At 45.6% G+C, this 14,087-nt stretch overlaps 1 protein-coding gene across 1 annotated transcript in view; it reads right to left on the reverse strand.

Annotated features, from left to right (window-relative positions):
* The window catches only part of LOC100124148 (trichohyalin), a 103,041-nt gene that overhangs the window by 85,970 nt on the left and 2,984 nt on the right, over positions 1-14,087 (reverse strand). The window contains exon 2 of the mRNA XM_031931800.2: positions 8,095-8,296. Coding sequence (XP_031787660.1) covers positions 8,095-8,139 — 45 coding nt within the window. The 5' untranslated portion in view covers positions 8,140-8,296. The remainder of the gene's footprint in view (positions 1-8,094; positions 8,297-14,087) is intronic.

The raw sequence follows: 14,087 nt of genomic DNA on the forward strand, positions 1-14,087 counted from the left end.
GCGGAGCTGATATTATTCGACGCGCGCCGGGGAACCTCTGTTATTTATGTACATACTCCATCGTGAAATTGGTTTACCGTTCGCTGCGCCGCGCGACTATTGTTAAACGGGTGCCCTTTTTCTTTCTTTTCCCGCGGTATATACATATACTCTTTTCTTCTTTTTTCGGTAACGGAGCAGCACTTTACCGGCTAAAAGCTCCGTAAACGCGTCGGCAAAGATGAAAAAACAACGCGCTTGTTGCGAGCTTGGAAATTCGCGTAATTTTCCAAGTTTTATTGCCAACTACCAGTGTAAAGCTTACGTCGTGCGTTTAACTCGTGTACGTATAGCCGACTATTTTCTTCGAAATCTAGCTGTAATTTCTACAGCCGCGATACGCACACGTCTTTTTTCCTCGCATTCTCAATTCGAGATATTCTATTGCCGTTCCGTTATAATCGCATACTGCATTTTTCTCGTGTTTTCGGCTTTAAGCGCGCGCTAATTCGCCCGTGTCGAGTCGCAGTTGCTTTCGTTGGCGAAAGCGCGCGAGTATGCTTTACGATCGGCGTTGCATAATTTACGCAAATTGAGTTGTGACTCTAGTTCTGCTGTTTACGATCGCGAACTTTGCATTCGAATCGAGGATTAGCCGGTGCAGCGACATCGATTCGTAGCCGCAGTGGCGTGTATACAAGTCCGGATTTAAACTTTCAGAGTTTTCGTGCCCAGTTTGAGTTGAGCTCGACTTGTTTATCGTCAGTTTTCGGCATTTGCGCTCGATTAATTCGGCATTCAAAGTCGCGTGCATTATATACAATAAATCTTTTATTATGATAAAGAATCGCCATATAGCATTAATCGATCTAATAACACGAAGAAACGTCGGTTCGCAAAACCATCATAATTCGTCCGAGACATTGTCGATATCTCGAGATACACCGCAGCAGAATTACGCGATTCGCTGACTCGAGCTCGCGCGTTTTTCTCAGCGCGGGAGATTCAACCTACCTATACGGCTCGCAGGCGAGAAAAGTGTATACCGCGACGTGAGATCAGCCGCGTAGAAAACGAGTTCAATATCTCTTGAAGATGCTCCTGCAACGCCCGACGGAATCAATCTTCGGTGTGTATACATCGGGATTCTCGAGGGAGTAGAAGAAGTGCGCGGGAGGACTTAACGAATTTCGAATCGCGCGCGTTAGTGGAGTGGATGAGGCTTGAGGGATATTGAATTTGTGAGCACCTGAGAATTTCCTAGATCTGCTGAGCTTGTGATTCACGGGTTTTAATAATCTCGTGTGAAGAGGGTACGCGATGAAAATTTTATCACCGTACGATTTTTAATAAATTTTAAAACGCTGGGAAATGAATGCGCTTATACAAAAAAAATGGCGATAAATCCTTTGTTTTATTTTATAACGCCTGTACCGCAGCAGCTAATTCTTCCAGCTCACTTGGAGCACGTTCAACGAACAGTGAAAAATCTTGATCGCACACACAAGCTCTGCACAGTCTGGCACGAAGTATGGGCGTTAATTTTTCTCGCGACACCGAGCGTCGGCACATCGACAACGAGATAAGAGCAATTCTATCAAGGTTTTTGCTGCCCGTCGATCTCCTCACCTCGACAAACGAGACAAATTTATGTATGTGTACAATTGAATGCGTGTATGACGAACAGGAAGAAAAGGAAGAGTACACAGAGGGAAAAGAGCGTACAAATAAACAGAGTTCACCTAACCATTCATAAATATTCATGCTGCTATTCGAGAAACTTGACGCGCGGCGAAAACACTGCGCCCGTGAAATATCGACATACATTCGCGCACGCGCGAGTTTTTTTCGTTGTCGACGACGACGTGAATTCGTAAAGCAAATATAGCTATACCGGGAAGCTGCATTTTTCCCGACGATGCTTCATTAACTTCCGATTCTTCTGCGCTCTTAATGTCGCACTTGTTATAATGACCTTCAAAATGATAAGTATTATTCAGTGCATCAATTAAATTATAGTTGGACTTGATTGTTGCTTTCGACAACACCAGGGGGTTTTCCCCTGTGGCTTGTTTCCCGCTTGCTTGCGGAGAATTGTAATAGGCGGACTTACGAATTATTTGTTTCAGAGCTTGCAAAAAATGGTAATGCGAGAGATTTATCCAATGATGTTTTGATGACGGAAAATTTTGGGGGATTTGATTCTTCGAGCTTTGAAACGGGTCAAGTGTACTTGAGAACACGAAATACTCGTAAAAAAATTTCAATAACATTTTACTGCGATAGTTATAACTGTGGAATGCAGAAATATTTATACAGTTAAGAGGCAGATCGATATATTCCCAATTCTGAAACAGTCTTGTGAAAATACACGCTAGACGTTGTTAGCACTATTTGCTAAAACTGTATTCATATATTTGTTTCTGCTTCACGATCTACGAATAAAAAATTCCCTTCGCATTAAATCTGGTTAAGAAACATCCGATACATTGCATCGATACCTATAATCGACCCACACGTCCGCCGAAAATACACCCCCTTTTTCATTTACCATCTGCCTCGGACAAGTCTCGCAATAATAAATGTCCGCGTACGCACGAGGAGAAACAGAGGTACAACTTTAATCAGACTGCCAGTTACAGACGCAAATTAAAACAGTCGGTCAATACATCGAATAATCCAGACTGCAAAAGTGCGTCAACTCCCCGCAAAATTTCGCAGCCAAAAATCCCGGTACGACCACATCCGCTACTGATGTGCACCGGGCGGGAGTCAAGTCGAGATAGAATGTACACACAGCCGCATTGTGTTGTCCCGTGAACTCTGGCGCTATTTACATGGACAGGGCCTGAGACCAGCAGAGCCTCTCCGGGGAAATAAGCTTATGATTGGAGAGAAGCCAATGTCTAAGACGCTGACGGACAGTGCGAGTACTATGCTCCGTGTATACCTACAATATTACAACTTTGAGAGAGAAGGCTGCGCGTCTGATGCTTTGCATTCGCGATGCTGAGTTATATTTACATATTTGTTTCTCGTCGTAGCTTTTTTCCGAAAAAATCTAGACAAGAATCGCCGGTGAAGTTTTCACACCGTGTAATCATCACCTCATTCATCTCGAGTACTTTATCACCGCCTCCGAAAATCCAGTAATTGAACAATCCCAGCTGTCAACGCGAGCGGAAAATAAAACAGCAGTCGCGCTGACAGCATTGAAATTTATCGAGCCTCCTCGTGCAGCGCGTGTGTGTATATATATATATGTATATATATATATGTGTGTGTGTGTGTGTGTGTATCTGATAGCGATCTTGCATTATCGTTCCCGATATATGTGCGCTCGCGTGGGATATGTACGAGTATGCGCGTATAAAAAGCCAAAATTTTTTTCACCTCACAAGGAATCGAGTTACCGCTCGATCTCGGATCGAGGATGCAGGAAGGATTGGAATTCAAGACGAAATTCTCGGCTCCGCACAAGGCTATGCCAAGGCTATGAGGAGGTAATTCAAGGCATCGTTATTACACTCCGTATACGCTGTTGCATGCACTCAGTGTAAAATTAATTTAATGAAGTTCCACGAATGACCTCGCGGAATTACCCTCCCACGCGCGTAAACACGTATATTCGCGCTTAAACACACGACACAAGCTACTGTACAGTAGACCACAGACGTAAAATCATCAAGCAAGACTATATCTCGCTCTCTGTAGTCTCGCACGTACATACGTGTACGTATCCTTACCGGAGAGCAGCGATCCAGGACGAGATACAGACATACACACACGACGCAGCGCGCCCGCGCGGTGTCGAAAGGCGAAGGGATAGATAATGGAAGTAGCCAATTAGAAGCGAGCCGAAACCTAGTTTGCACACGGGATGCATTAGCCCGATGCTATAGCGTACGTGAGAGAGCTGAGTCGGGGATAAACGAATTTCGGGATCTACTTAACCTTCGATCCACCGCTGGCACATACGCTCAGGGTGAAAGCAACTTATTTGTTTATACTAATTAGAGGCGCCAGAGGAGAGATATTGCACGACTGAGCGCGCGTGTTTTGCATACGTGCTAGGAAGAGTTCACGCTCTTACCGCTGAGATTTTTCGCGTTAATTATCCCCTATATAATATCTATTACGAATTCTTTTTTTCGCTACATAAACAGCAACAGTTAGAGGCTAGCGAAAGCTTATAGTATGAAAAAACAGCCGCATTGAAATCAGCGAAGGAAAATGCCGACAGCGGCGCGTTCGGATGTATTCTCTGTATCCTCTGGCTCGAGCACGGGGGCTATTATAATAACGTCAGTGGCCGACAGTTATCGTAAAAACGCTGCCAATTGCATTGGCACACTGCCTTCTCAAAGGAATATTCTCTACGCGCGCTCGTGATGTCTAACATCAATGGTCTGGAAGTCACGGGTCGAGATTTATCCGCGTCCTGTAATCGTACCATGAGGCGGCCACATAGTTTTCATTTGATTCCGTTGAAGGAATCATCTTTTAGCTTTGCATTCTATTATATAAAAACTCAATGTGCATAATTATATACCCGACGGAATTCATCCCAAAATAAAGAAACAAACATCTGCATATATTGATATACACCCAAATACGCATATAATTATCAACCTGTATGCATATCTCACGAGCTTCAAAACACGACTCCGTGTAAGCAAATCGATAATTCCTGTATCACTCCCGTATTATAAATTCCACATCGCACTCGGTCTTCAGCAATTACGTTTGCTTGCGGTCATCGACACGCGGCGACTCTCACGAGACAGTCTCGTAATATTTCATCGGGATCTTTAACGACCTTGGAGTCCTCTTAGCCACTCGCTGGGACATGCCACCTTGTACACATGTATACATATATACAAATAGCCGCGCGCGGCATCAGGAAAAACCGGATCGCCTCTCCCGAAAAATTCAAATTAACGTCTCCTCGCGCGCAGCGAGCTTCCCACCATCGCAAGCATACATTGCATCGAAAAAAAGCTTCCGCCTTTTACGGCGCCTCTCGAGGGAGTATAAGTGGGCTCGATTCTCCCCGCGCGCGCGTGCGCGGTATATAATGCCCTCTCGCTATGCTATGCAGCACGTATATAAATTAGAATTTATCACGACACCGGCTATGGGCTCTGGGCGCATGTATAACTACTACCCAAAGGAACGAAGGAGCGGATGCTTTCAGGAGCCGCGAGCAGCGAGCAAGTAGTGGAATAATTTTTCTATGGCGGCTCAAAAGCGCTGATGTATTAGCGTGGAATTTAATCCTCTTAAGGGTCGTAAAGTAGAGCTGGATATATTCTTGGGGAGAATTATTAGCCCGGACTCTATATTTCTTTCCCGAGCTGACTAATGAAATTGTCTTGCTCGGCTCTTCATTAATTCCGAAATTCCTGTCGTTATAAGCGTCGCGATGGAATTGTTTCCGAGAAACATTTTTTAAAGGTGATCAGAAGGAATCCAAAACAAAAAGCCACGATATCCTTTCTGCAAAACACTTACGCATACGCGCGCGCATCAACTGCGTACATGTATGGATTCCCAGCACACGATGAAAACTCGCCGGATAGCGGATAGATACACACGACGGATTGATCGAGTGCACAGAGAGATGCAACAGCAACGCAGAACTGTATTACATGACAGTTCGCCGCGCGAGACACGCACACGCGTCCGCTGATTGACAGTTCAATACGTGCGCGCCGTCAATAATATTTCGCCTTTCACTTTTGCCTCTCTCTCCCTCGCGCCGGGAACACAAATGAATTTTGCATCTGAATCGCGCGCGCGCGGTGCATTCTTCGGGAGCTTGCGCAATCGTTGCGGATTTTTCGTTTGTTTGTTTGCGCGTACGCGAGGTATTACGGAGGCATTTTGTCGGAGTTTTCATATTTTCATTTTTCAGCAATGCAGCGAATTCGAAACAATCGAAATGCAGTTGTGTATTTTTCCGCGTCGCGTATACACCTATAATCAGTCAAACAAGTCTGCGGGGGAGACAAACAAGACCGATAATTACCGGTAATAAAATAACCATCATCCCGAGAGGCATTATTTCTCATCCTCTCCGCAGCGTCAAATTGACACCGAAATTCCGCGCGCTCAAGAAGCCCTCCATCTAGTCTCCCTCCGCGTACGCGTCCGTAAGTCGTAATTGACAATGAATAAAAATCCGCTCTCGTACACCCCACCGACGCGACGCAATGACGCAGCGATAATTCAGTAGCAGCTTCTCCCCTGCGCAGTATTTGCGTTTCGGCTACGGGGGATAGTATATATGGGCGCGGAGTCTAGCCCATACGTGCCGCAACTATATCATAACGCGTGGCTATGGTCGCAGGAGGCGGGGAAAACGCAGCAACCACTCGAGGGATCGGATATTAATTGGCTTCCGATTCCTCGCGTTGCTCGGATGCGCGCCGCGCTGATCTACTCCCCGGGGCGATATGCAGCGGCCGAAATTTCTCGGCTTGTGGGTCGAGATCTCTATCTCGATATACATCCTATCCTACTGTTTGACGAAGGGAATGTCGGAAAAGAAATCGTCCTCCCTTTTTCCGATGAAACGTGATTCAATGGGCTACTGTATCTAAAAATCGTAGTAATTTCTCCCTCCCTTAATTCTACGTCGTCCTTCATACCTCACTCCCCGCGTACTCTTCTTTTTACTCGCACCGCGAGAGCCCCAGGGACAAATGACTCTCTCTCTCTCTCTCTCTCGCTCGGCTTTTCGGCTCTCGCGAATGACAAATACTGCGCGATTAAACGCTGCGAATTTTCCTCGGGACGAGGAAGAAAATCCGCGTCGCCGCGTCGAGACACGTATACACACTTTGTTATAGAACGCCGTGTGCTGCGCCGAAGAAGAAAAAGAAGTATCGCGTCGAGAGTCTCTCATTAAGAATTATTTCCGCCTCGTGTCGTGGCCCCTAATGGTTCGGAAGCGAGTGTATAATACACAAAGAGAGCGGGAGAGGAGCAAACTCGGGGGATAATTTTCCGAGGCGACACCTAATTATCGGAAAATTCTGCGGCGAGCGTATACACGTACATTATACCTACGTGTATGCGACGCCGTTATGCATACATCGACATCAAATTCTCTCTATTGCGAATAATTTTGTGCGCCTTTGACGCGCAATTGATCGAACTTTGTTAAAAATATCATCGTTTTTTTCATGGTGGTACACACCTTATTCAATATTCCGAGGCTAATTAAACTTGGAGAACACCCGAGACGAGGCGAATTAAAGTGAGTTTACGCAGTTACGAATAACTTGATCGCTTAGAACTTCGCTATAACGAAGTCAAAAGGCCGGGACGAAATTAGACGCTAATCCCCTGCACAGCGGGTGTTCCAACTTCTTGCATTCATTGCTGCGTTTACTCCTACACGAGTATAAAACACCTTCGCGCTTACACATTCATTATAATACCTATAATACCTTCCGTCCCTACTCGAGGAAGGAAAAAATCCGAGATAGCTGTCAGCAGCAGAAAAAATTATCACCCCGTTAAACTCCCATTGAAATCAAGAGTACGCCGTCACTTCATATATCCCGATAGGCATCGCGCAGCTCACCCGTATTTTTCCACTATACACACACCCCAGCAGCAGCACCTTTCAATTTAGCCCCAACGTCGCTCGATCCTCTTATACTCGCTGCTTACATCGTCTGCTTCCTGAATACCTACGCCGCCACCGTCGTCGTCGACGTCGTCGGGGATTATCAATATATCCCAAAGATCGTATCTTGCCCGACGCCTCGCTCCATTGTGCAGCTAGGATCCGCCGAGAGGATCAGAATACACACACACACATACACACAGCGATTTCGGATACGCGTTAGCGGCGGCTGGAACGAGGGGCGAGAGATTATTATCTACGAAGCGATTTTTGCACTTTTTTCAGGACGAACGGATCGTTCGCCGACTTTTTACGAGAGGCTGTATCCGGGCTTTTATTATAACGAGCTGCGAGCCCGACGCGCGCCGGTCTTTTACGTCGGAGCGTATTGGGCGTAGGTGTATATTAATAGACTGGTTTTTCGTCGCTGCTTTTTTTAAACTTTTATGTAACTCGTATTCTGTATAGTAACGTACCTTGTAGATATCATCGACGAGTTTGGTGAGCTCCTCGGTCTCCATGATGTCGCGTATCTGGCCGTCGCGGGCCTGCAACGATCTCAATTCCTCTCGCGAAACTGACTGAATTCAAAACAGCAGGGACGATGTTCAGGAGATGGTCATGTTCCTACGGCCAAAGCCGCCACTCCACTTTCCCGCTATTCGCTCCTCTGCCAAGCTGGAACAATGCAACGGTTTTTCATCTTGAATACATGTTCGATCCAATGATACATCGAGTACAAGCGATTATATGGATAAACGAAATGAAACGCAACTGAAAATATCTCCTTTAGTTTTCATGAAAAGGGGGACAATACATGCAGGGATTTTCGCCTGATTTGCACTCGAATCATTTAACATTTAAAAACCAATAGGCTAATGAAAAATTGGAAAAACAACGCACGTTGTAAAATTTACGAACGGAACGCAAACAATCCTTGAGTGAAATCCAGCCAACGCGTGGTTTTGCGCTACGTTCGAAGCATTTGTTTGAATTATTTATCAACGCTTCGACGAGCTTCAGCCGTGAGCAAAAAACGGTTCATTATGCACACTTGCTTGTAAATCTTGCGATCAAGTTAAGCAGTACTCGATCCCTTCTACCTGCGCACCTCATATCGCGTTCAGCGTACAAGTATAGAAGCCAGCTGCTGACCGAGAAAAGCGGAGTTACCGTCGAGCGCAGCAGCGGCAGCTTGAGTTCAGAGCTATTCTAGCCGCGCGCACTTTCATTTCGCAAGGACAGCTCTCTCTCGCGCGCGCTGCGGCTTGAAAGGCTGCCTTAACCTGCCCGCGATCTCGATCGTATACCTTATGGCGCAGGACCACGACGACTGCCGGTGTACAGTATAAGTCCTACCGCATATAATATACAGGACACTTCTAAATGTATATACCCTCGGAGATTTCGCGCGAGTCGTGTGCGCGGATATAAATTTCGCAACACTTGATTGGACGGAAGGCTGGGCTTTGACCTGTTTCGGCGAACCGCAGAACTTTTGTAATCAGACGACTTTCTCCCGCGCTATTAAACTAAATTAGCCGAGGTGCATCGACTCCCTCTCTCTTGGGGGTAATGTCAGCTTTGCAGCTGGATTTTCACTCTCGAGCATTTTCATTCGCCCGCTATATAAGTACACTCTCGCGCGCACATGTAACATTCATCCTCTTGGCTCTGAAAAAGTTATGAGAGTTTCATATAGTTTTAATTAAATTACGCGCGTCGAGTCGAAATTCCAGTTTTAATGGGTTTTAATTAAGGCTCTGGAGAAATTTTCATTGATTTTCTCGTTCGCAGTCGTAACTACGGGTAAAGTAACTTTGAAGAATCGAGGACTCGTAATGATTTTTCATTTTGCTCGACTATATACAGAATTCAATATAATATATAACATTAGAGAGCGTTGCCGCAGCTACGATTAAACAGCAGCGAAACTTTGTCACAGGTCCGCTCCCATTCGCCTCGATAACGGCTATTTTTCTATAAAAGATCGCTGAATCATAATTAAATTTCACCTCGGCCTCTGTATAACTTTCCTCCGATTCGACGCGAACGCATGCAGAAGCGGCGCAACAAAAAGTTCAGAGAATCTCGAGCGCATGTGCTCTTGCACGCTGATGTATAGTATAGACGCAGCAGTTTTCCCTTCGACGCAGAGAGTAACCGTTAATTGGCGAATCTCAAAGGCGGCCAATTATCTTTTAAGAACCGATCGTTATATTCGTCCTATCGCGAGAGCGAGAAATCGCATCGGTGGTCTGGAGCGCGAAACGCGGATCGTTGTTGCGGTTTGAAAAGGGAAATCAAAAGTGCGATGCGGTTGCGCTCTCGAGAGATGGATTTTTAATTGAGCCGTGCGGCTGTGAGTCCGGGAATTTTGCAATTTCGAAACATGCTATCCTCTTGAATAATGCTACAGCGCAGTAATTAAAGCGCTGCCCGATAGTTGGGGGATATATGGATACGTCGTGAAAATCCGAGCGTTTATGGAACTGCGAGATACGTTTCGACTAAAGTCGTTCGAAGTTTAGCCAATTACACTACACCGCGGTGTTCTGCAATCTTGAGCGAACGTTTATTTAATTACTCCCCATCGCTGGATGATTCCTAATCACAGTAGTGACGAAACGCAAACATTAACTCTTTCGCCTGACTACCAGCAACAATAGCCCAGATGAAAAATCAAAAGCCCCGCAAACGCAATACCTCCACAATTCTTCGCACACACTTTCTAACGAGCGACAGCAGAGAGGCATCAGCAGCGACTCTCGTGCAGTATAAAATCGATTCAACGCTCGCCGCGACGCGCTCAAACACCATCATACACTTTTTCTCATATTCCGCGCACTTATAATTCTCACCGCGGCTAATGCGCGCGCTGCACTCGTAATACCCAAGCGGATCATAAAGGCGCCTTGCGCGCGGTAATGTCGCTATACACACACACACACACATATATATATATATATATATGTGTGTGTGTGTGTGTGTGTGTGTATGTGTGTGTGTGTGTAGCCACGTTCTTGCTCTATTTCTTCTTCTTCTTCTTATTCTTCTTCGCCGACGCTTTTCCTTTCTTTACTCGTGCGGTTTTCCACGCGTTGGCTGTCGCGGATTCTTCGCTTTTTTTACGAGCACTTTTGTATATGTATATACGTATATATAAAGTGGATCATCCTGTATAACTGACACTTTTAGTTGTTTAGGTACATGTACGCGGCGGTACGTCGCTATATAAGGACTGTGTATACCTGATTATGTTTGCTGTGCGCAAGCTTTCACGACGTTACGACTGCGGAGAAGAGCTGAGATTGCGTGCACACACGGGTTCTTTATGCATACTTTTGTTTTTATAAACATCACTGAAGGTTTAATAGAAAGCAAGTTCTGAAAGCAGCCTCGGTATGAATCACCGTATCGTTGTATATTTCCCGCGAACTCGCGCTCGACTTTTTCAGGAGATGGAAAAGCTGTATACGCACAGTCGGTTCGTTGATGCTACTCGGCAGACGAAGAAAAGGATGATTATTGCGGTATATGAATTATATTCACTCTATTTAATGACAGAAGAGCTGGGCCGTATATAATACGCTGTATATATTTCAAGGCTCGCGCGGGACGATACATTTTCCTTTTATCACCACGGCCATGAGTTTTAATCATAAAAGACATCGCCTTCCTCGTAAACGTAATAACTAGGAAACGACATATAATACCGCGAGCTTAGAGCATATACATATACGATTCCCGCAGTCAGATTGAGTAAAGCGCGAAATTGCAGCGATTTCTCTATTACGACGCTCGGGCGAAAGTGTCGAGAGATGCGACTGCTTCGAAGGCTGGGCTCGTTCGACACGAAAAACGCGTTTACTCAAACAATCGTGGAATTGCAAAAGTGACATAATAAAAATCGAGAGAAACAAAAGAAAAATGATATATAGAACAGAGTATTATAATGCAATACACTCACTCAGGCTATTTTATGTAATATATGTAGACGAAGCCGAGGGCGAGATATGTATGTAGACGGGCTTCTTATTCTAAACAGACTGGCCTCGCCTCTCGACGCGACCGTTATAAGAGCGCCTCGACAAGATTTTTGCATTACCCACGCTACTCGTTTATCTCGATAGTGTTCGATAAGACCGTTCGTGTGCGGAGATGTACGTGGCTATACAACATGGCATAGGATATTTCTTCATGACGCGATGACCGAGAGAGACCGATCTGGGGCGTTTTTCGAAGGGCGTGACGCCAGTATTTGTTCTGCGGGGAACCCTGTCGAGTGAAACGGCCGAAGTGTGTACAGTAAATAGAATTCTTTCACGTTGCGTTTTACGTTATACGAGCGGGGAAGCGTCATCGATAAATGCGTCCGTGTAATGGAAATATCGTTTTTACAGCGTCCAATTCATTTTACAATTATACGATAAGATAGTTCTCTCTCGGAGTCATTATATAAAATCCGAACTGCGTACGTGTCCGATATCTTTTTGGTGCAAAATGAATGGCTCTCTCACCCTTTCACGCTATATATCGCGATACGAGAACTTTATTGCACGCACGCGCGAGAACGAATAAATTGATTCTCATTTGACTGTACGGTGAAATTTTCTTAATCGGCCCGAAGAATGTCATACGTACATGTACTCCGTAGCACAACTCGCACAGCTGGTGAACGGGTGTTTTATAATTTATGCATTATTCCTGCAGCGCACGACTGTATACACGCGACTGGTTTGTAAGTACACGCGTATTCTTCGAGTCACTCTTAATCGCTCGCGCCGATTTGGAAAAAATGGCACACGGGCGGTAAAAGCTAGTCTTGTTGTGTTTATACAAGCTTTGCTGCATAGTTTCAAAGGATATAGAAAACGGGTTTGGGTGGGTACGCGTAGTCGCGCGATAAATAACGTAACAAAGATACGGGTCGTTTGCAAACTTATAAGTGACTCATGACTTCGAAAAAGGAAGCAGCGATGCACGCAGTGCCGGCCAATCATCCCGACGATTTTTCGAAATTACTACCGAACGTCCGAAATTCCTCGTAAAAAGAGAAAAAACGCTCGGAGAAGTAACATTCCACGCATTAAAAAAATCCAGCCTCAAAGTTCCCGCCGTCATCCCGTTTCACAAATTACGCTATCCCTCCCCATAAAACCTGTGCACGCGGCATCGGAGAAGAGGCGCATCTTCGAAAAGAGAGAGAAAAAGAGCGGTGTAATTGATCGAGTGCGCAGCGATATATTTCGCGGGAGAGAGAGAGAGAGAGAGAGCACACGCCGCCATTTAAATGCGGCGCCGCGCGAGAGCCTGGAATGTCGTCCTGCGACTCTCGGGCATATACCGAGAGAGCCGTTCGGACTTATAACGGTATCCGCCCGAGAGAGTCCAAACGATATTCCCGCGAGGCGGACCGGACCGGAGTTTCTGTGTGTATATATATAAAACGCACCTGCAGCACGACCTTTGCTCGTTGAGAATAGCCGTGTGGGAGAGGCCGAGAGAAAGGCGTGTTTTGTTATTGTGTGCTGCGGAGCTCTCGGCAAGATTTCGAGTGGCTCGAATATTGATCGGTTGAACGGGCTTCTTTTCAATTGGAAAATTATCCTCGACGACATGATACACTTGTTAATGCGGTGAAATATTGAGAGCCTCCTTAGTACACTGAGAAATTATCCCTACCGTGCAGCGAGGGATCCCTGTACTTATATACTTCAAATCATTAATTTTTTCTCCTAATAGCTCGGAAGGTCTTGTAACGCGATTAAAAAAAAAGTCTATTCAGGAACTCTTCTTTCAAAACCGCGCGGACATGTACCTAGTCATTCTCCAGCCGCATTTTTAATTACACGGGAAAGCATCTGAGTCATACTTCCTAAGATTCTTTTGGACACCAGCGGTGTAACTCCTCTCGCGGCTTCTTTACAGCGTGAAAGTGTTCACCCGAACCGGACTAGACACGGCGGGTTTTCCGCAGCGCGCGGTAGGTATAAGTATCACGCTAATACAGGATGAAAGAAAGAGTGACGGCGTTTCGTGCTCGCGCTTTTTTGTCGCGAGATGCCTACCGGGTCTCGTCGAGTCGCGAGCGAGAAACGACAAGGCTGCTATTGTGGACTATTATACACGAATTCGTTGCGGTGGAACAAGTTCGTGTGGAGAGGCGGTTCAATAAAAGAGTTTTGGTTGCATGATCATCGGGAGTTGAGCCAAAAAAATGGGCGTTTCCGTACGTAAAATAAGTGAGAGACTCCTCTTGAAAGATCGAAGTTGCATAACCAAGCTACTTGGTATGTCACAGCAAATTCATTTTCGCGGTGATCGGATAATTTCCAAATTACAGCCTGTTACTGGACTCGGGTGCAAAATCTAGTTGACAAGAAAATATCCCCCGCTAAAAAGTAAAATTACACTGTCCCGCGGTATAATGAATTAATAAGCACCCGTCACGTTGGCAATCCCAAAA

The sequence above is a fragment of the Nasonia vitripennis genome, chromosome 5 (genome assembly GCF_009193385.2).
Source record: "Nasonia vitripennis strain AsymCx chromosome 5, Nvit_psr_1.1, whole genome shotgun sequence".
In the NCBI taxonomy this organism is placed as follows: Eukaryota; Metazoa; Arthropoda; class Insecta; order Hymenoptera; family Pteromalidae; genus Nasonia; species Nasonia vitripennis.